Source organism: Perca flavescens, chromosome 16, assembly GCF_004354835.1.
Source record: "Perca flavescens isolate YP-PL-M2 chromosome 16, PFLA_1.0, whole genome shotgun sequence".
Lineage (NCBI taxonomy): Eukaryota > Metazoa > Chordata > Actinopteri > Perciformes > Percidae > Perca > Perca flavescens.
This window is the reverse complement of record NC_041346.1, coordinates 18383676-18404960: the sequence shown is the minus strand read 5'-3', so window position 1 is coordinate 18404960 and position 21285 is coordinate 18383676. Positions and strand designations below refer to the sequence as shown.

Genomic DNA, 21285 nt, shown 5'->3' with positions numbered 1-21285 from the left:
TGCTGTTTTGTGATCAGTTATTGCTTCTCCAGAAATGGGCTTTAATAAACAAGGATTGCATATTAATTACGGTTAATGAAGAAAAACATCACGTGTGTAGAAAAAGCACGTGACTCAGTAATGTATTTCAAGTAGCACAACTGCTTTGTATTTTATTGCAACAAAAATTGCACCAAGGCTAGAGACAGAGAGGAGACAAGAAAAAAACATTTACAAAGGAAAGCAAAGTTTTTCTACAAAATTTGTGAGGAAGCTTCAACTGAGTAGTGGTATGGTTGGTAAAGGAGCGGAATAAAAAAAAAGCAAACTGACAGTACCGTGTTGAAGTCAAGGCAGCTTGCAGTTGACATGTCAGGCATCGCAGTCAGACGGGGCACATGGGGTAAGACGACTACAGCACAAATAATGAAAATGTCCAACATTTACTGACAAGCATAAAGGAACGTATGATGTTACAGTGGAATATCATGGGTTCTTTTAGTCTATAATATTCAGTTTCTCACTTATTCATTATTTTATAAGACAGCAAATGAGAGATCCATTAACATTTCAGTCCAGTGTTTCCCCCAGGATATCGCTTTCTTTTTCTGCTGGGGTGGAAAGGCCTCCGAAACAGCATTTAGACCATGCGACACAAACCCTCTAACTCTCAGGCATGGAGTCCCTTCAGTGGTCAGAAACACTGTTTCAGTCTCTGAACCCTCCTTACAGATCAAACAGCATGCTGCAGCAAGGTCGAGCTGCTACTGATGGCTTTTGTGACTGGCATGAAAAGAAAGTTGAATCCGTTTTATAAAAATAAAGAGGTCCAGTCTAAGAACATCATAACAGTCAGATCCACTAAATAGCAGATCGTGCACCCTGGTCCCTCTCCAGTATAGACTGGAGACAAAGATTTTTGGTAAGGCAATCACAAGCTTAAAATCAAACAAATTCACACAGCTATTCTTAACCACTTGGCCACATATCTGCACTTGTAAAGTGTACAGCACTGCCAAAAGTGTTTAAGGCACTATTTGTTACCAAAGTGTGCAGTGAAGCAAAAAACGTAAAGGCCAGAAGCTCATTCTGCCTCATTTGCTTGCTCCCATTATTATTTTATGGCACATGGTCGCAAATACTGCAAAAAAGCATTCATACAGACCAAACACTGACACGTTTTCATCACTCGACACACAACCAATCACTGATGAAATGGTACAAAGCAATGCAATACGTTTGCATGTGTGGGAGGCATCAGGTTATAAACACTGTGATTCCAGAAGCTCCCTAATCCTTACACGTGAAAATGGAAAAATGAGATCAGTCGCTTAAAGTGTTAAAAGGCATCCTAGAACAAGATGAGGTTTCTGCTCATCGTTGTCGATGAAAAAAAAATCAAAACACTAAACAGTGATGGAAACGAGTATCACAGGCCTCTTTCGTACTAGTGTCATCGATAAAGGGGAAAACAACCAGAATAGATAAGACATGATCATTTCATAAATGATTGGTGAAAAGTCATGTTGATAAAGAATTGGTCCCTTGCCACTCACGAAGGCCATAAGACACCATTTAGTCATGGTTAGGGCTTTTCAATATTGCAAACTCTGTCAGACGACGTCTACAGAGAGATTCCTTTGATTCCATCCACAATAACCACAGGCTTAAGTGTTTCAGAACGTGCTGTAGTGTGAGACCTACACGCTGTTGCTGCTCAACCGCAGGCTTTACCCTCAGATCTCGGACACAAGCTCGGCATGGGCCGCAGTACGTGTGCATGCTCCGATAAAAAGGGTTTCGGTAAGATACAGTTGATATCAGTTTTACATCTTGGTAGTTTAGGATTTTATGGCGCTACCTCTGAACAATGTCACCAATCTCTTTGACAGAGGACAGCAGCTTGCTGAAGTCCTGCTGTGCGTTGGCGCCCCCTGTGGCGGTGGGGCAGATCTGCAGCTCACGCAGACTGCTCTCAAGTTTGTTGATGGCCTCGCGGAAGGCAAACTTATTCCTCATCTGCTGTATGCAGTCGACGTAGCTCACGCAGTACTTCGACAGGTTCTTGCCGGCCTCGAGCACAGCGCTGTGGCTACCCGTCTGCTCCGAGTTGCGACAAATGGCTGCGCGAAGCAGCTCGGTGCCTTCCAGCACCATCTCGCGCGTCACGGCCGAGTTGGGGGTACGCTCGGCAGCCTGGCGGGGTGCAGTCTTGCGGAGGGAGCGCCGGGTGTTCACTAGGGGGATGAAGGCAGTGGGTGAGCTCAGATCGCCGGGGGAGGTGACCGAGGAAGGGAAGCCTCCTAGGCTCTGGCAGGAGAGGGAGGCGCTCGCTGAGGTGGAGGTTTTTAACGGTTGAGGTTTGGAGGTGGAGCCCACGGGCAGCTTCTTGGAGCCTTCACTGAGGGGGGAGCGGGCTTGGTCACTGCCAGTGGTTGTATGGTGAGGCTCTGAGAGAGAGGGGAGGCCCTTAGCTTTAATGTCTGAGGTGCTGGGGAGTTCTTGAGTGGGGCTGCGGGAAATCTTGCCCGTCTTGGCATTGGTGGGTGGCGGAGGTGGGGCCGGCTTGGGTTTCTGTAACTTTCCCCTTTCCCTGACGGATGAAGAGTCCACACCGTGCTTGTGTCTGCGGGCCCTGCACTCGTCTCCCGCCGCCCCTAAAGCGGGGAACACATTGGGCTTGAGAAGCTCAGCGTGGAGAGCGCTGGTCTTGGAGTTCTCCAATCCCGGCAACCCTGGCCTCCTGACCACCTTAGGTGTTAACGCCTGAGGGCTGGAACCAGGACTGGCATCAGTCTCTTTGCCTAAGAAGGGAGAGGAACCCTCCGATGAAGTGTTCAGACGTGGCGGGGGGGTCAGGGTGCCCATTCGACGGTTGTTATCCCCTTTTTGCTCACTGGTTCTCTTGCGTGGAAGAGCTGGCTTGCCCCCTAAGGTGCCTGAGTCAAAGTGGCGCTGGCCGAGGTCTCGCGGTAGTGTGACAGACTTCCATTCGTTGCCATCTGAGCCGGTGTGCATGCTAGAGGACCGGAGAAAACGCTTCGAGTTCGACATGGACTCCTCCTCGCTGGGCGGTGTCGTAGCTGCTTTTCCTCCAGGGCCAGGCACCGCAGGAGCTCCCTTCTTCCTAGGAAACAAAGGTCCTGGGTAGGTAGGAGCCCCGTTGGGGATGCCTCCCGCCCCATTATTGTTACCCAGGAACTTTGCAGGGTCGAGGCCATGTGTGATGTCATTAATGGCCAACGATGCACCGTTGTTGAAGCCGTCGCTGTCTCGAGGATCTGGAGTCACGCCCCTCCTGTCAGAGTGGACGTCCATATCTTTGAAAGAGGAGCTGCGTTTGGGCGGAGCTGGTGCGTTCTTTTTCTTTTTCTTTATGAGACTGAGAAAGCCGCTGCCACGGGTCTTGTCTTTGGGAATCAAGCGGTCATCCTCATTCAGGTTAGTGTCCAGGAGGGGGCGCTCTTTCCTGGGGAGCATGGGAGACGACACAGCTACCTCCAGCTCCGCTGGGTCTAAGGTAGAGCCCAAAAGAACCAGGAAATCATCATCATTGATAAGGAAGAATACTTTCACGAATTATCGTACTACCATTACAAAATATTTTTGACAGTCTTGAAAAAAAGATGTATTATTTTACAACAAGTTGTAGCAACAAGGGCAGCAGGCGCACCAGGTGTAAATGTGTCTCACCTGGGCTTTCTCCATCCCGGCTGTCCATGTTTTTGCGGAGAGTTCTGGTTTTGGTGGGCAGCTCTGGAGCCTGCTGGACGGGGCCTAATGTCGCCTTCTTCCCTTTCTTGCCCAGCTCTTTTTCCACCTCTAACAGTAAAGATACGGTCAAGAATTAACCATCTTATCGCATCTTAATAACTTTGACAGAAGAACCATTACAAGAGGGTAACTGTGGATATTAGAAAATAACACCCACAAGTAAAAGATGCTTTGGATTTTTTAAAAAGCAGCACCGACCATCACAGATGCTGGACTCCTGGAACATGGTCTCAAAGGCTTGGTGGGTTTCAGCAAAAGATGGACGTTCTGAGGGGTTCCACCTCCAACCTGACAGGAAGACAAAAAAAAAATAAGAATTTTTCCATTCCATATTCTAACCATATTCTGGATGGATGAGTTTTGCTACTCACAGTCCCTCATGAGCTCGTAGACCTTCTCGGGGCAGCCCTCTGGTCGGTCCATACGGTAGTCCTTCTCCAGCAGCTCGTACACTTGGGACAGGTCGATGCCGGGGTAGGGAGACATGCCGTAGGTGGCGATCTCCCACAGCAGCACACCGAATGCTGGAGATGTAGGCACAAGACAGCTAGTTGTGCTATTCATACAACAATCAACAACGGAAACATGTCAAGAGCTAAATGATTGGAATGTAAAGTCATGGCTGGGAATATGTCAAACGTGTAAAATTGCTTCCCGTTGTTGAATAGGAACCTGAAAGAAATTAGCTATTCAAGCGAGAACATCAGGAATCCATTTTAGCATTCAGCGATGAGATCAAACTTACCCCAGACATCAGACTTAATAGAGAATTTGTTGTAGGCCAGACTCTCTGGAGCAGTCCACTTGATGGGGAACTTGGCCCCAGCATGAGCTGTGTAAGTGTCTCCAGTCATTAGCCGGCTCAGGCCGAAGTCTGCAACCTTTACCAGGTGGTTCTCCCCGACCAGACAGTTACGGGCAGCTAAGTCCCTGCAGGAGACAAAGAGGTGAAATGATGAACAGGAGGTTGTGGTGGAATCCTGACTTTCTAAAAACAGTAAACTAGTCCAAAAAATGCCCACACTGATTTGAACACATTAGCCATTAGTAAGAAAAGAAAAGAAAAAGAGTAAGACAAAAATATTATGTCTTGTAAAAACAAGACATTTTCTACAGATGTTTTTTGTTGAGCAGAGGCACAAGCTGAGTCTTGTCAGGTTAAAAAATTGAAATGCAGTTTCGCAAATATGAAAGACATAAATCATCTCCTTGCTTCTAAAAAGGACCTAGTTAAACGTGCCAGAACAAATGAGCTATGTAACAACATGAACTTGTCTGTGATACAAGTCTCAGAAATGGGGAAAAAAAAAAGAGAAAAGAACAAAGAAGATGTTTTCTTTAGTATTTACGCAGCTCTGACTGAGTCAACACTACTGAAGATGCCTGACCAACCTTTGATAACTGAAATCAATTTACTCAGAATCAATACTGTACGATCTCTTTGATTAAATTTAGACTTGAACAAGGAAAAGTAAGGTCTTTACACCCACCTGTGTATAAAGTTTTTTTTCTCCAGGTACTCCATGGCAGAGGAGATCTGTGTGGCCATGTGGAGCAGCACCACAGCATTGACCTCCTCTCTGTTGCACTCCCTCAGGTAGTCGAGCAGGTTACCATGGGTCATGAACTCTGTGATGATGTAGAACGGCGGCTCGCGTGTGCACACACCTACCAAGGAAAGGAGTTTGCAAAACAAAAAACGCATCAATATTCACTTAACGTGTGTGTTTGTACTTTACTTTCATTAGCTTGCAATGCAGAAAAGAAAATGTTGAAAATATACGGCTGCACTGGACTATGAACTATTTCATCTGCAAACATGATTGAGTACATCTGCAAAAGACCCTGGTCAGTAGTAACTAGGGTTGCAAAGGGGCGGAAACTTTCCATGGAAAGTTTAGCTGGGGAATTTTGGAAACATTCCAATTTTGATTTACTATGGTTAGTGGGCTATACAATTAACACACATTAATAGCAATGGGTTATGTATTACCCCCCCAACAAAAAAAGTACAAAGTAGTATAAACAGTATTATAACAAGCAATATTAAAAATATCCAGTTTATTCCCATTAATTCTCGTTAATTCCCATGGAAACTTCGAAAATTCCCGGAATTTTGCAACCCTAGTAGTAACCTGGAAATCCAGATCCAAATCCGAAAGATTAAGGGTCTGGCATCGAGTAATGAAAATGGCCCAACTCGAGGGGCGGCACCAAGCATGCATTTGAAAATTTCACTGCACGCAATTGGATAACACTACGACCAATCACAACAATACACGGGGTGACGTATCCAGAGCCCCATACGCTTAGCTACCAGCGGAGCTAACTCTCTCTGGCCCGCCAAAATCAGGTACAGCGATGTGATTGGTGCAGCTCGGCTAACAAGGACATAGTTAATGAGCGTCATTACTCAATGCCAGAGTGACTCGCTGAGCAAATTCAGGTCTGTAGTTCATATGAGCCAAAATAAATCCTCTACTTAAATGCAGAGGTTAAACGATACACCAAGTTAACATACCTAACAGTTGTACCAGGTTGGGGTGTTTGATCTCTTTCATAACAGCGGCCTCCTTGAGAAACTCCTCCACCTCCATCGTATCCTCCTGGACACAGTTATTGGGGAAAAGTGAGCACAGGCGTAGGCTGGTTACAGTTGCATCCATAAAACACCAGATGGTAGCATTAGTCAGCCAGATTTATAGCTCACACCGTGTTAATATAGTAGGTGTTAAAATGTTTCCACTTGACTAGATGAATATTGACATACGCCCTTTCCTCATAATATCAAATGACAACTCTTTGTCAACGTCCATTTACCTTTAGTGTCTTGACCGCCACGGTGAGGTTGTACTTCTTCCAAACACCCTCGTACACTTCCCCGTACTGGCCCCCTCCCAGCTTGTGCTTCATGGTAATGTCAGTGCGCTCCATCTCCCACTTATCGTAGTTGGGAGAAACTCCGTAGATGGTGGGCTTGTTGCGCTTCGGCGCCGGGTAGTGCAGCGTGGTGATGAGGCCGTCGGCCACCGTGGAATGGTGGTGCACCAGCTCCGCCAGCGTGTTGAAACGGCTCTCCGACGACACGTACAGCTGGAGGAGAAAGAGATTCTACATTTGAGTAGATGCACATGAGAGGTTAGTTCAGATTAGGATATTGACAGAATACTTTTAGCAACTAACTGTGATAACACTAATTCCTAAACCAAATATCGGCAATAGTTTGGGATTTTTGATTATTACAAAAATGTTAGATTATTATTATTTTCAATTGAGTTAACATTTTTAATTCTACACTTTGACAGGTCAAAGGACTGTCAAAACATTGCAACACAGCTGTTAAGATATTAATAAACAAATGTTGCCAAATGGTTTTCATTACATGATGACTATTTGTGTAATAATGCATTAAATTGGTAGTGCTAACACATCATTTCTGTAAGTGATATCAGGGAAATGTATAAGACCAGATATAACTGGCAAAGTGCCAGTAATACAGCATGAAATCATCTACTAAGTCTTGACAAAACCACACTAAAACATTATCTTCATAAAGAACGGTGTTAGCCCATTCAAAACTCACAAGGCACTAGTCAGGAAGCTGGTAGAGGGAAGGATATTGGTCAGGGCTCAGGGGACACAGTCTTTTCCATTGTCCAAGTCTTACATAACCCTAAAAATGACTCCCTACAACCTACACTGTGCATTTCTTTACTTGTGAACAGAAAAGTTGTAGTGAAAAGACCTTTGAAATCTAAAGAGGATTTAATGTTCAGTTGGCCGCTCTCGTGGCTTAAACTTTGACCATTTACTAAATTAAGGGGGGGAGGGGGGATATAACAACATAAAAACCTTAGTTATTCAGAGCAGTATTAACCACAGAGTCAGTGTGAAACAAAGCTGCAGCTTGGGGGAGTGCTGAGGTAATCTCAAATTATTGGAGAAGTCTATCATACCAGACTCTTGAGTTGTAGCTCAGTGGGAGGATGGAAAACAATATGAGCCGGGGAACCGTGTGTGTGTGTGTGTGTGTGTGTGTGTGTGTGTGTGTGTGTGTGTGTGTGTGTGTGTGTGTGTGTGTGTATATACTTGGCTGCATCTGTCTGTGCTAATGCATGTCTTAGCATGGGCGTCAGTGTCTGGCTGGCCTTGTGTCTGCTGGCCATTATGAGCGGCACAGTGGTGGTTAGAGGCATTCTTGTCATAGCTAGCGTTCCTCAATCTAGCTCACCTCGCTGCATCACAGACAGGAGGGTGACACAGCCAAAATGGCAGTGGCTTCTCGATTGACATAGCAATTTGGGGAAATCCCACAGAGGAAATTCAGCCGTACATACAAATAAGGCCTACAATTATCTTCCATGACCATCAGGATGTGGTACCCTACACCTCATTTAAAGCTCTTACTATCCATGTGCTCCAGACACCCTGCATTCTTTGCCCAACAGGAGTTCTTCACATTTATGATTTCAAGTAATATATTATGAAAAACCTCATAACTTTTCTTTTTTTAGCATTTCCCACCTTTATTATTATTACATAGCAGACAGAAGACATTCTTGGTGTGTGTATATACGGTATGTGTTTGTTAGCTGATGCCTACCTTGCCGTCAGACGCAGTGTTAATCCTGTAATGGTAGACTCTCCCCTCGTACCGCAGAGAAATGGACCTCTGGCCGGGGCTGCTCTCACTCTCGCGGACCAGAAAGCTTCCGTTGATGCCCGAGCTGAGCAGGTACTCGGCAGCGTTGCGCGACACGGGGCCATGGTACCAGCTGTGCTTCTCCAGGCTGTTGACAGGGGTGATGTAGTTGGAAGGCACCCAACCCTGGCCATTCTTGGTCTGTGCCTCGCACCACTCGCCGTTGTGGTTGTAACCGAGCACACGCAGCTTCTCTCCTAGTCAAAGTGTGAGATTTAAAATGTTTGAATTATCCAAGAAGTACCTCATTGGCAACATACCCATACACAAATAGTATCTTTAATGGTTACAGCTCTTTCTTGTGATCTCCAGGAGTGCGATCGTTGTGAATCGTCCATATTCTCTGCATTAAGAACAGGCTATCGTGGCATGAAATGAACTCCGCATGTACCTAAAGTCATGTTTCCTCAGATCAGAATCTCTGGCACGGGCTTTTCTTTTCAACCAATCATTTGGTGACCTTGACTAAAGAAAGGCACTTCTTTACGTTGGTTTAAAATGGATAGAATAAAAAACTAACTTTAAAATACACATTTAAATCCTACAGATGGCCAAAATTTGTTGACCAATATACAAGTAAAAATTAACCTTTTTTGTGCAGCGGCTTAGATTAAAAATTAACTTGAAAGCATTGTTTTACATGATATTTTCTTGTTTATTCCAGTGCACATGTTCTCTCCTTCCTTCCTCTGTTTGTCTGTGTGATCCATCTGTGGCATTGTTTTGCAGTCGTTTCAGAAGAAAAAAAAAAAAAAAAAACATGAGTGAGACCATCGACAGGAAGTGAGAGTCAGACGGGGATGAAGACAGAGAAGGAAGGAGACGGGAAGTAAATAAGCAGATCCCTAAGATGCATAACCTTATTGAGACATTTCTAGTGTATTTGTATGTCACTACAGTAGTGACTGTTAGGTTAGTCAAAAATATAAAACATATTTGTGATTACTGTCATATTGATCCAACCATACCAGTAACACACAATATCAAAATGATGTGAATCCTTCCTAGTTGAACACAAACTACTCTACATAAACTTATGAGAAAGAATAGCCTTATTTTTCTCTTTTACTTACCCTTAGTTATGCTGAGTGTGTTGTCACCACTGGCCACAAAATCATAGAGTGCTACAAACAGGTTGGGGTCATTCTCACTGGGTCCAGCCAAAAGGTTCTCTTTGGAGTTCCAGCGGCCCGCTTCGGTCAGACCCTGACTCTCAAAGTCTGGTCTCTGGAGAGCTTCTGAAAAAACAAAAGAACACATGCAGTTCACTAAAATGTGAGGTAAAAACATCAAACAATGCATTGCCGATGGGAGACTGAGGGAGATCTGTTTGGTATGCAGCAACATTGTGAGGCAGTTTTCCCATACGGCTTCACACGTAGGATAATTCAGCAACAAAGTCAACTGTTGCCTTTCCATGTGTCATTTAAAGCCTTCTACATCCCCTTCAACTGGGCCTTGCTCCAACAAGCAGGTCATCAGCTGTGATCCCAAAGTGGGATTAGAGTAATAAACCTGATCATGTGTGACCCACTGTGTCCCCGCTGTCTTTAAACTTTTTATTTCCTGGATTAACCCTGCTTAGTTTTCATTGTCGTGAATACCTACAGCTACCACACTGATAATGTGTCTCAGCATGAATTTTCACTGTAGCTGTAAAATGGATGTGCTTGCGCTCACAGGTAATGAGCCCGAGTTCAAAGTGCTTTAACTTATAGTTATGTTAATTACACACACAGCTTGAATTATAGCAATTTTAGAGCAATAAAACAGAAGGCCAAATTGCAAAATGTGGAAAATGGAAAGAATGCGGAGAAAAGAAGAAAACGGTGAGAGGAAGAGAGGGAACAGAAGAGTGACGAGAGCTTTATTGTGTGGCTTGCTCAGCTGTTGTCACACGTTTTAGAGGCATCTTATATTTCATCCCCCCAGATCACAAACACCCACATCCTTCCAACAGAGACAAGAGGCTACAGCTGCACTAGGTTTTCACCTTCCAGTGAGAATTTTACAGAGGAAGGAGGAGGAAGGAAGATTTGAGGAGGAATTATTTTAGTGCCATTAGAAAACCAACCAAACCTTAAAAAAAGTGACGAAACACTGAAACTGAACTTTAACTTCCAATTCTCTTTTTAAAGATAATTAAAAATAGTGGCTAGCTACTGACATGAAACAAACTTAAAGTATTACTGGCCAAGCACAGCAATGCATTAAACATTAAATGGTAAAATAGCTTTGGGCTTCTACAGTTTTTTCATTGCTTTGCATTTTCAAAATCTGGGGCTTTGTTAACACCGGACAACAAATACTGACTTAATCTTAAATAATCTTTCTTAAGTAGTAGAAAGTATGCCCTTCTTCTACTGTAAAATTACCTACAACACTAAAGAAAGCTAAACATAATCCAAAAGCTATTATTTTCATCGTGCAAAAAATGACAAATGAATTTAAAACATATTTGCAGTTAAAATTGTGACATCAGTTTTCACACATCCGGATATAATTATCTAAATAAAAGGTTTCCTAAAACTCGAAACACAAAAGATTGGACCTAGGAAGTAAACTTTTCTCAGACTGACACATCTTTCAAACAAGAACAATGGTCTGAGGGAAAGTTTAGCTCCAGGAGACATACTTACCGTGAGGAACATACCACTGCAAGTCTATGGCTCAAAAGGAGGCAACTAGAACCTTATTTCATTATCAGGCCTATTGGCAGTTAAAAACAATGAATGCTGTGATCATTTTAGGTGTTGTTTTGTAGCAGTTTGTGTTGCCCAAACTAGATTATGCATTTAGCCTACAGAATAAAAAATTCTAGAAAGTCTCTGACAACAGAGAAGACTCCAGTAAGAGATGAGTTTACTCACATCTCCAACTGAGAATTTGTTCCACTGGACATCTATGGCCTGCTATCATAAACTTTATTCCGTGTTAAGAATGGACATTTGGAGACCCAGGGTCTACCCCAGTGTCAAAAGGTCCGCCCCAGTGATATGTCGAATCTCACAGCTCAGTGGATTAACAAAGATTTACAGTTGAAACCACTTAGGATGGCTCAGTAGCCAACAGAGGTAGACCTTTGCCAACATGTCTGAAATGCTGGTCGTGTCTGGTAAAACATAAAACCAGCTGTCAATGACAGTTTTATATTAGTGCATCATATCATACCACTAGTACCGCAGGCAGGAAAATTGTGGACAACTTTAAGCATTTCCCACTTGCATACACCCAAACAAGATGGAACAGTTATATCTTCTCTGTCAATTGAAAACCACATAGCTTATGGTTTTGATAGTTGTAAATTTCCTTCTACCCTTTAGGCACATAAAAGCCTTCAAAAAGCTACTGGATTCACCTGATTATGTCTAAGACACATTGTCAAGGCTGTTTTTCTGAAAATGTAATATTTTGGAGATACAAACTTTCCATCATATAATGGAAAGCACTGGAGCAAAACCAAGTCCTCCAGTTACGTAATGTAGCATATTACGACTTGCTCACCACATTTTATTGCATAAGTGTTTGTTAGTTGAAAAAAAAAAAAAAAAATCCACAGGTCTAAAGTGTTTCTGCAAAAAGAATAAGGCGTGAAATCATCTGATGTATCGTTTACAGACATTATTCCTGTAGGATTGCTAAGGTCTGTCTGGTCTAAAGGAGATCAATGGGTAAAAAACAGCCCAAAACATCCAGAATCTGTGTACTGTACTACAACTGGGTTTTATTTATCATAATATAAGAGATTTGATCATTTAAAGCCACAGTGCAGTGCAAGATATAAATAAATAGTCCCACGTGTAGCCTAATAAAATGCAGTGGCAAACAGAAAAGTTCTAAACCAGGATGTAAAAGAACTGGGATTTGGAGCAGATCTTAAGTTTTCTGGGAGTTTGTTCCAGATACGTGGTGCATACAAATTGAACACAGCTTGTCCATCTGTAGACTCTGTGGACAGAAAGAAGACCCGTCTCAGACGATGTGAGGGGTCTGGACAGTTCATTGTGGAGCAACAGATCAGAAATGCGTATTGACCCTCAACCATTTAGTGCTTTATAAATCAAGAGAAGTATTTTAAAATCAATTATTTTGACAAACAGGAAGCCAGTGAAGAGCTTAGAAATAGACTGATGTGATCCACCCTCCTGGTCTTGATGGACCTGGATGATTAAGTCCAGAGTGTGCCTTTTAAATCACCAAATATCAGTCCCTCCAGAAAAACGCGATTATGCAATCGCATAATTCAATGCATAATCAGCCAAAGCCCGCATATTTATGTGGGAGCCGAATTTTTTTCAAATACGAAAAAGTTGAAAAATGTTGCGTTTACTTCACACAAAAGCAGCCATTTTCCCCTGTTGCCATGGGAACGTTATGAAGTGATGTAATTACGCGACATGAACATCATCGAAAAGCAGGGTGTTGGGAGAAATCACTTCTCTTTTTCATCAAACCGCAGTTTTTGCAAGTTCCCGCAATTTCATCGCATAATATTGCATAAATATCCTGCATATTTCATTGTATTTTTTAAGAAAACGTGCCGCATAGTCAAGGATTTTTGCCCGCAACAATCACAAAAAAACTATTTTTTAGGAAGGACTGAAATATAAATACACAGTCAAAGTCAATGCAGATGATAGACTAACAAAGTCACCAAAAAAAAAAAAAAAAAAAGCACTGGATTTAGGTGGCCGCCTTTAGAGGTTTAAGAATGGCGCTTGACATGAGGAATTTAACTAAAGAGCAACCCATTTGAAAAAAGCAAATTTCCAATTGCCCTGGATAGAATTATCAAACAAATGGCAACTCCTTTCTTATGCACTCTAGCTCCGCTGATAAAACTGAAGTTGGGAGAGGTTGACTCATGAACTGCTGCAATGTTATCTTGGTCTAGTCAAGATTATGGTTTATAATTAAATGATTTTCCTGCCAAAAACCTGATAACCTGAAAATCGTTATAATAAATTCAGTGCATTAAAGCATTATTTGCCAATCAAAGTTTTTTTTTTCTGTGACAGTGTGGATGACAAGGAATTAATATCAAATTTGATCTTGCTTCTGGGGGATGGTGTACAACCCCAGGTGTGTTTGTGTGATTGTGTCCAACCCAGCTGGAGGAGCTTTGTATAACCTGAAGAAAGTAAACAGAAAATGTGTGGCCCACAGCCAGTCACATGGCATTGTTGACAAGTTGCAGGCATCAGTGTGTCAGGAGGCCGATGAAAGACTTTCACACCGCCTCTTCTGCCAAGTTACACTCGCCAGCCTGAGCACACTGGCACAATCCAAGCCAAATGTGGTGCTACTTTTAGGTCACAAACCTGCTATTTTGTGTCTGGTATTTCAGTCTTAAAAAAAGAGAAACCTGTTGCATTTTGAAGCAACAATCAGGGGTGCTTCCTTCAGCTGTAAAAGATGCATGTATCTATGTGCCTCATGTAAAAATAAAAGACAGTGGCCCCACATCACTTTGTTCAAAAAACACAAACAACGGGCTCTTCAGGAAAGCAGTGACTTTCCTACAGCATTATATAGCACTTTTCAAAAAGTAGTAGATTTAAGCCTTAGAATGTATATAGTCATATAAAATGATAGGTATTCCAGTAATCAAAATATGTCTGTTTTAGCTTCTTTTTTTTCTTTTTTTAACCATGCAGTGATGAGTGATGTCAAGGACTAGCCAACTATTACTCAGTTCACTGGGATCTGAAAAAGGTTTGACAAGGTCTTGTATTTTGTCTTACAGTTCAGATCTTTTAACATAATATGATCCAAACATCTGAACAATCCCTTTAAGTCCTTTACAATGTAACAGTATTATTTGTATACATTAGATATGCTTTAAAGCATACAATCAAGTTCAAACCAATCAACACTGCTCTGACACAGTTTTAAAGTATTAGTATTTGAATTGATACTGTGTTGGACTACATTGTACAGGTGGATATTATGTCCACATTATAAATTTTTTTAATATACGGCGAAGAAAAATAGTAGCCAAAGATTTCCATTTCAGTTCATCTCTCGGTTACAAAAACACAGATAACATAACACTATGATTGAAGTGAAAAACACCATTTTGACAAAATTGACCAAAACCGTGTTTTGTCAAATTTGGGCTTTAGCTGAGGAAAGAGATCAAGCAAGACAGAAAAAGAACTCCACTAACAAAATACAGACCTGAGAGCCAGCAAGACATACCATATGTCCAGAGTTTGGCCTGGTCATAAAGTGTGCGGGCAGCGCATTTTAGCAGCACATGCCACAAATGTCCACAAATACCACAGCTGTTTGAGAGAGGGCGACAGCACACTGACACATGGACCATGAATACACGTACAAAAAAAATAAAAGAGAATAAAATAGAAGACAGGAAAAAGGAAACCAGAATAAAGGCTCAATATCAGACTGTAGTTCTCCAGAGTCACGTAACGGGAGGAATTGCAGCTTGTCCCGGCTCCATTACTGATAAGACACTCTGAATGATTAAATGTGTGTGGAACTTGTAAGAAATTCATAGCTATGACTGCACTGCTATGAGGTATGCACCCAAACTCACGCACTGATGCAGGACTGAAATTTCTTTAAAAACCAAACTATTTTAAAAAGAAACATACAACATATGTCTGGCTCCATTTTGTCCTTGTGACCAAGAGAGCCCTGCTAGTTTCGATTCCAGTCACCTTAAATGATTTACACCTTGGCAAAATGCAACAAACTACCTGGCACAATAGAAACCAACAGCAGTCTGGGTCCAAAACCATGAATCTATATGTGGTCCACTTCCATGAAGTCAGCCCTAGCCCACATATGTCTGAGGGATGAGAGAGGAAAAATCTTTAGCTTACATATTTCTCTTGCATCATTAATGCAAGGTGGTGGAGAACAAGAGAAACGGATTCAGATCATACATTTGATATGGTTCAACCTAGGGATGCACAGACTTGACTTTTTCAGTCCTGATACCTGGCCAATACCGAGTACCAATCCGATTCCAGTGTTTAATTCATAAGCTGACTGGGATCATTCTTTTATGTAAGGCAAACATCATTAAAAAGGTATGCTAAATGCAACACAAGTTTGGCACCATGAGTTTATAAGAGGCACCTGAACGCATAAAGTCCCATCAGAGCCCATGCCCTTTACCGTTCTAGGGCTGTACCGAATACTGTTAGTGGCGGGGGAAGCCAATATTTCCAACCACACTTGAAGGCAGGTTTGGAAAAAGGAGAAAATAAAAAGGCAACGAAGCAAGTGCATGTATGTTTTTTTTCTCAGAAAAACAATATTCGAATCCCTAAATTTAAAATAAAATACCTACTCATCGAACAAATATTCAGATCCAGCCCTATACTGTTCAAGGTTTTATTTTTTACACAACTTACGGGGAAAGCAAAATGTTGCCACACCGGTGACTTCAGGTAATCAGTTCTGTTGTTTCTCCGTCATCTCAGACTCCGGCAGTGGCTGTGGTGTCTGAAAAAGTGCAGCTGCATGCTACCGGTAAGCTAATGTTACTCTGGGTCTTTAGCTGCATGCTACCTGACGCCAGTAAGCTACGCTGTGTCGTCTGTGTGTTGTTGCCGTTTTTCTTCGGATGCGTGCAAGTAGGCGTGGGTAGAGAGAATAAAAACATATATAAACATAGAATTAAATTGAAAAGATCAGCCCCACTGTCACCGATACCCCGATCCAGCTATATAGATCAGTATCGGATTGGTGCATCCCTAGTTCTACACACTGTGGGAGATATTAGGTAATGAGAGGATGTTTAGACCAGAGCCCAATGGAGGAGAGAAGGGGATAATAACTTAACACTGAAGAGTCATCATTATCACCATTTAGAATAACCACAAGGTGTCATAAAATATTCAAATTGCATTTTCCTGTTATGTTCATAGAATATCTCCATTCTAATGATGTCAAATTGCTTACTACTTGGAGAAAAATACATATGAGGCCTCCAGCTCTAATGAAGGCCAGAAAGTTTAATTTGGGGTGGAACATCTCAGCATGAGATCTGCAGTGGCTTCTACCATATGGTCTAAAAATTACAGACTCTTTATTACTGTCATCCACTTCAGTGGGGAGCGTACCAGGACTATTAACTCTATTAAATCATTTGGATGCACAATCTTTGGCACACAAAAGACTTCACTGACTATTCCATTGCCATTCAATTACTATGTTGATTATGTACAGACTCGATGCGGCCTGGGGTTCTTCAAACCCCCCTTGTGTCCCCTTCATATATCACAAGCAAGTCAATGCCCACTTTAACTGTGACCAGAACTGTGTAATTAGAAGTAATGGATAAGAAGTAATTGCTAGTCCGCATACTACAAAGAGTATGGGAAATGTGTGGATCTACATTATCTTCTAAATTCATTACAGAAGCTGTGAAAAAGAAGTACTGGAACATAGCAGAGAACTGAAAAGTAGAGCGCAGACTAAGATTAGATCCCCTCTCCTCATAAACAAGAGTTAAGTGGGACACGACCAGGAGTCGGATTTCCTTGTATTCTCTTCTCAGTCTCTTTTTCCACTTCTTTCCTCTTCAGCTAGCCAGTGTGTCTGGCCTCCCTCACCCTCCCCTGTGCTTACTCTCTGCTTTCCCCTCCCCATTCTTCTATTTCGACAGTGCAGAGATCATAGTTGAGCCTTTACACGGTGATACTTCATCTTTTATCCTTCTCCCCGAGTTTCTTAAGCCCCTGCTTTTTTTTTTTTTTTTTTTACTGACATACCTTCTTTAATTTTTATGTTAACATTTCTCCTATTTAAACTTTAAAATCACTGCCCACGCTAAAAGACGATACTACAGCCAATCACAAAGTATTCTTACCTTCCAAGTAACAACTGGAGGAGGACGAGAGGCCTTTCTTAGATTTACACCCCACCAATTTCAGGCATATCTCCAACATTTTCATTTGCTTTCTTTCCCTTCCCGCTTGAAAATGTTGTTGCTTGATAAAAATCAGACTTCCCTCGACCGTTTCCCCTCTACATGTGTCCAGCAGGAGAAAAGTTCAAACCAAGAAAAAAAACTGACAAAAGCAGAAACCGCACCAAGCCAAAATAGGTGTTGAAATATACTTGTTTTCTTTTCCTCTGTCCTTTCAGCTGTTGTTAATCCTCTTTTTCCTCTTCACTCCTTTCAGAAACAGAAAAAGCAGAGTACACTGTCCGGCAAAGTCTATCAACTTTCTCTTCGGAGCGTCTCCATGTTTTTTTTCCCCCTCTTTTGCTTTTGGGCTTTCGGTTAGCTCCACTTCTGTAAGATACAACAAGAACTATCCAAAAGCGCAAGTTTGGTCCAAAAGCTTGCTAGACCTGTAGATGTGTCAATTGAGTGGGCAGTAGGGCAGTCTGAAGGGTGCCATTCCTCTCTCCTGTCCCCTGTGTGAGTGTGTTTCTGAGGCGCAGGGACTACTCGTGCTACAGCTGCCAACAAAGGGCCTCTTTCAGGCTCAGCCTGCTGCACTCAATGACATCAGCTGAGCCCTCCCACCTCCAGCAACAAACACACAATGAGAGGGAGAGACCGCTACCACACACACACACAAGCACTTCCGAAGAAGAATACAAACAGCACACCATCACCCAAAATTCATGCCAACACAAGAGACAAAAGCTGCAGAGGTCTCATTTCAAACTTTGACCTTAAATAGGCTAGTTCTTCTTCCCTTCTGTTGAAGTCATGAGATGATTAGAAGAAGCTCCTCCTCCAATTTTTTAACCCCCCTTCCCCCCTCTCACTGTCTCTGTGCTGCTCTAGCTTTCTTTTTGACCATGCTTTCCCCCCCCTCTCTCAACCTGAAATGTTTACGGGTTGAGGCGTCCAGTCTGGTAACAGGACCAGGTTGTAAAAGACAAAGCTAAAGCTCTCAGTCAAGAACAGCTAACAGGCAGAAAGGAATAAGATTCAGCAGTCTACTCTGGACTTCACACATCACTCAAACAAGGCTCATTTGCCATAGGCCATTTCAAATCTGAATGAAGTAAGCAACATATTTGAATTCATTAAAATGAGAACATTTATCTTTTGATCTTTAGAGAAACAGCAGTGGTTTGGCTATATCTAAAAAGGAACAAATAATCTTTGACAGAAGCCAAACTGTCTTACAACACAACTTTTATCTCTTTTCTCGGCTGTCTCAAAGTGTAGTGATACAAAACTCACTCAGAGGCACGCTTCTGAACTACCGGTAAATTCACTGGAACTAAAACTATTGGAAAGGTTGAAGAAAAAAAAAAAAGAAGTCACTAACGCTGTGCTTAGAAATGCATCTGGGAATTTCGATGGCATCTGTTAAATAAGTAATGTTTTCAGTTCTGTGGCTTCTGTGCCTTTATCCCAATTGTTGTCCCATCTAACTCAACAATGCTAAATACAGGCACACTTATTTTTTTTCTAATACTTGCACTTCCATTGAGGTCATTTTCTCTTTAGCTCCAGCTAACCACAGCGTACATCCCTGCTCAAATTAGGTTCAAATTCTACTTAAATGTTTCTTTTCCCATTCTTTATTAAAGGATAACACACGTGAGAATTATGTATTTCTCTGACAAAATTATAGTAGGCCATCTACAGGGGGTGAAGACCATCATTAACACCATGATAAAACCTAATGCAATTCATAACAATAGCCATGCAACAAATACCACATTTGTTATTGTCAGAGAGATGATCAAACTCTTTAATAATTTCTGGAGGTGTACTCTCTATTTTTATTGCAGGATACTGTTATGCGTTTGTTATTTTGTCCACTCACTTGTGCTATATGGGCTAAAAGGATTGCCGGACGTGATTACGCTGAAGACTGAAACAACAGAAAACACAAGAGCAGTTATAATCTAACCGACTATGTCTGGGAAATATTTTTTATTTAAAAGAAAAACATCACTTCAGAGATAAGAAGCCCAGTCATGTGAGTGATTACATATTGGTGGGAAGTTGGCTAGATAACACAATAGCACACAGCATGATTGCCAAACCAGTTAACTGGTTGACCTGGTCAACCTGGAATTTCCAATGACGGAGCAAAAGAGCTGACTAAAAATGTGCCTCATCAATACGCCTGTCATTGACTGACAGAAACGTTAACCAGAAGGCCTAGTTTTTAGTTAATATTGTCCACTTGGCAAGTAATACAAAAGATAGAAGAGAACAATATACAGATGTTTCTAAAGACAAAAAGTAAATTACGTGCAACATATGAGGAGAACTATGAGGAGAATGGAGTAGAAAGAGGACAAAATAAAAACAATTCAAAAGATAAGGTCATGTCTGTCTGAGCAATGGGATAGTCCCACAATATGTAGGCTGTTGTTGCCTAAGTTTATGAGCAAGTTTGCTAATGGCTGGGCATGCACATTTTATCAATATTAATATAATGGGTATTTTTATGCTTGCTTCATAGGAGACTTTGGAAAAGTCCTTCAAATGTGGAAAGGAATAATTCAGAAAAGGTACTCTGAAGTTGTTAAACTATTTCCAGATCAACAGTTGGTGGTCAAGATTGACGGAATGGAAATTAATCCAAACAACTCAAAATCCCAGGTGAAATTACAGACTTGACATGGCCTGGCCTAACACATCTACTAGTCAGATACCTCAAGGTATTGTACGCTTGTCTGTTTGGTGTGGGCAGTGATGCATCTATGGGTATTCTTAAACATGGCTCAGTCTCCGTCGCTTTGCAAGTAATGACCTTGATACCCTGAACATTCAGTCACATTGCAACAGGCCCTACATCATCGCTGCAGTGCTGGTATGGCAAACATTTGTGTTCCTCTCATGCGTTGCCCCAAACAGCAATTAAAAAGAAATGCAGGCTTCCTCAAACTCTGAGAAAGGCCCATTAACTTACCGCAGGCACAAAGTGTTGGGGAGATGAGAGGATGAAGGGAAGAGGAGAGGGGCTATAAAAAAAAAATGGTGGAGGAGAGAGGAAAAAAGGTTGCAGATGGAGAAACATGAAGCACATTGTTTGGAAGTGAGCTCATAGGAGAATCGCTCGCTCGCGTTTTATAATCCGGGCCGTGTATGTTAACAGTTAGCTGACGTACATCCACCCACGGGAAAGATTTTGGCCCTTTACTTCTCATGTAAACCCCCCCTCTCCTGCCTTCCTGATTCCATTCTTTAAATCTTCAAGCAAAGAAGAGGTTATTTCCCCAAACTCGGAGGCAGCAACAGTGTTATGATTCAAACTATACTGGTGTTAAAATATTTAGATAACGTTGACATGTCACAAAATCATAATAGGCATTACTTTTACACTTCATACTTTTTTAAAACCAGAATTCATTGAGCAAGAATGCAGCTAAATAATTCATAACATTACATGATTAACTGCTACATCTGCTATGAACATTTTTGACATGTGGCAAGAAGGCAAAAGTAAGCCATTAGCTTGTATGATGAATTAGCCTAACACTAGGTTAAAAAGATATTGTCTTTAAATGTTAGAATACTACAATATCTGAGAACTGCTTGATTTCTGTCCTACCCACTCCATTCATGAGGGCACACAAACATAAATCACACCGTCTAATAATGTTTGAAATGTACTTGGCATAAATCCTGCCCATCCAAGTCATGGAAGTCATTACACTTTTAAACCGAGCAAGCTTTCTAATTACAGAGGAGGAGAAGGGCGGGAAATAGACAAAGCTGTGTATGTTCCTGATAGTAATTCTGCACTGCACATGGTTCATCCTTTCATTGCATTGCCTAACCAAACAGTCACAGCCAAGTGTACTTAAATATCAGACACTCAAGAACCGTGTGTGTGTGTGTGTGTGTGTGTGTGTGTGTGTGTGTG

At 41.9% G+C, this 21285-nt stretch overlaps 1 protein-coding gene across 4 annotated transcripts in view; it reads right to left on the bottom strand.

The window, feature by feature from the left end:
• Window positions 1–121: 121 nt before the first annotated feature.
• abl1 (c-abl oncogene 1, non-receptor tyrosine kinase) overlaps window positions 122–21285 on the bottom strand; it is a 36818-nt gene continuing 15654 nt past the window's right edge. Inside the window, exons 1-11 of one of the 4 annotated variants that reach the window (XM_028601203.1) lie at window positions 17301–18101; window positions 9529–9693; window positions 8357–8652; window positions 6574–6864; window positions 6275–6359; window positions 5244–5421; window positions 4499–4683; window positions 4125–4277; window positions 3952–4041; window positions 3673–3801; window positions 122–3494 (exon numbers count right to left, since the gene is read on the bottom strand). In XM_028601203.1, the coding sequence (XP_028457004.1) occupies window positions 1837–3494; window positions 3673–3801; window positions 3952–4041; window positions 4125–4277; window positions 4499–4683; window positions 5244–5421; window positions 6275–6359; window positions 6574–6864; window positions 8357–8652; window positions 9529–9693; window positions 17301–17385 (3315 nt within the window). In that variant the 5' untranslated portion in view covers window positions 17386–18101 and the 3' untranslated portion in view covers window positions 122–1836. Of the gene's footprint in view, window positions 3495–3672; window positions 3802–3951; window positions 4042–4124; window positions 4278–4498; window positions 4684–5243; window positions 5422–6274; window positions 6360–6573; window positions 6865–8356; window positions 8653–9528; window positions 9694–17300; window positions 18102–21285 lie in introns of those variants that run through there. The other 3 variants (XM_028601204.1, XM_028601200.1, XM_028601201.1) reach the window with 3 other exon arrangements.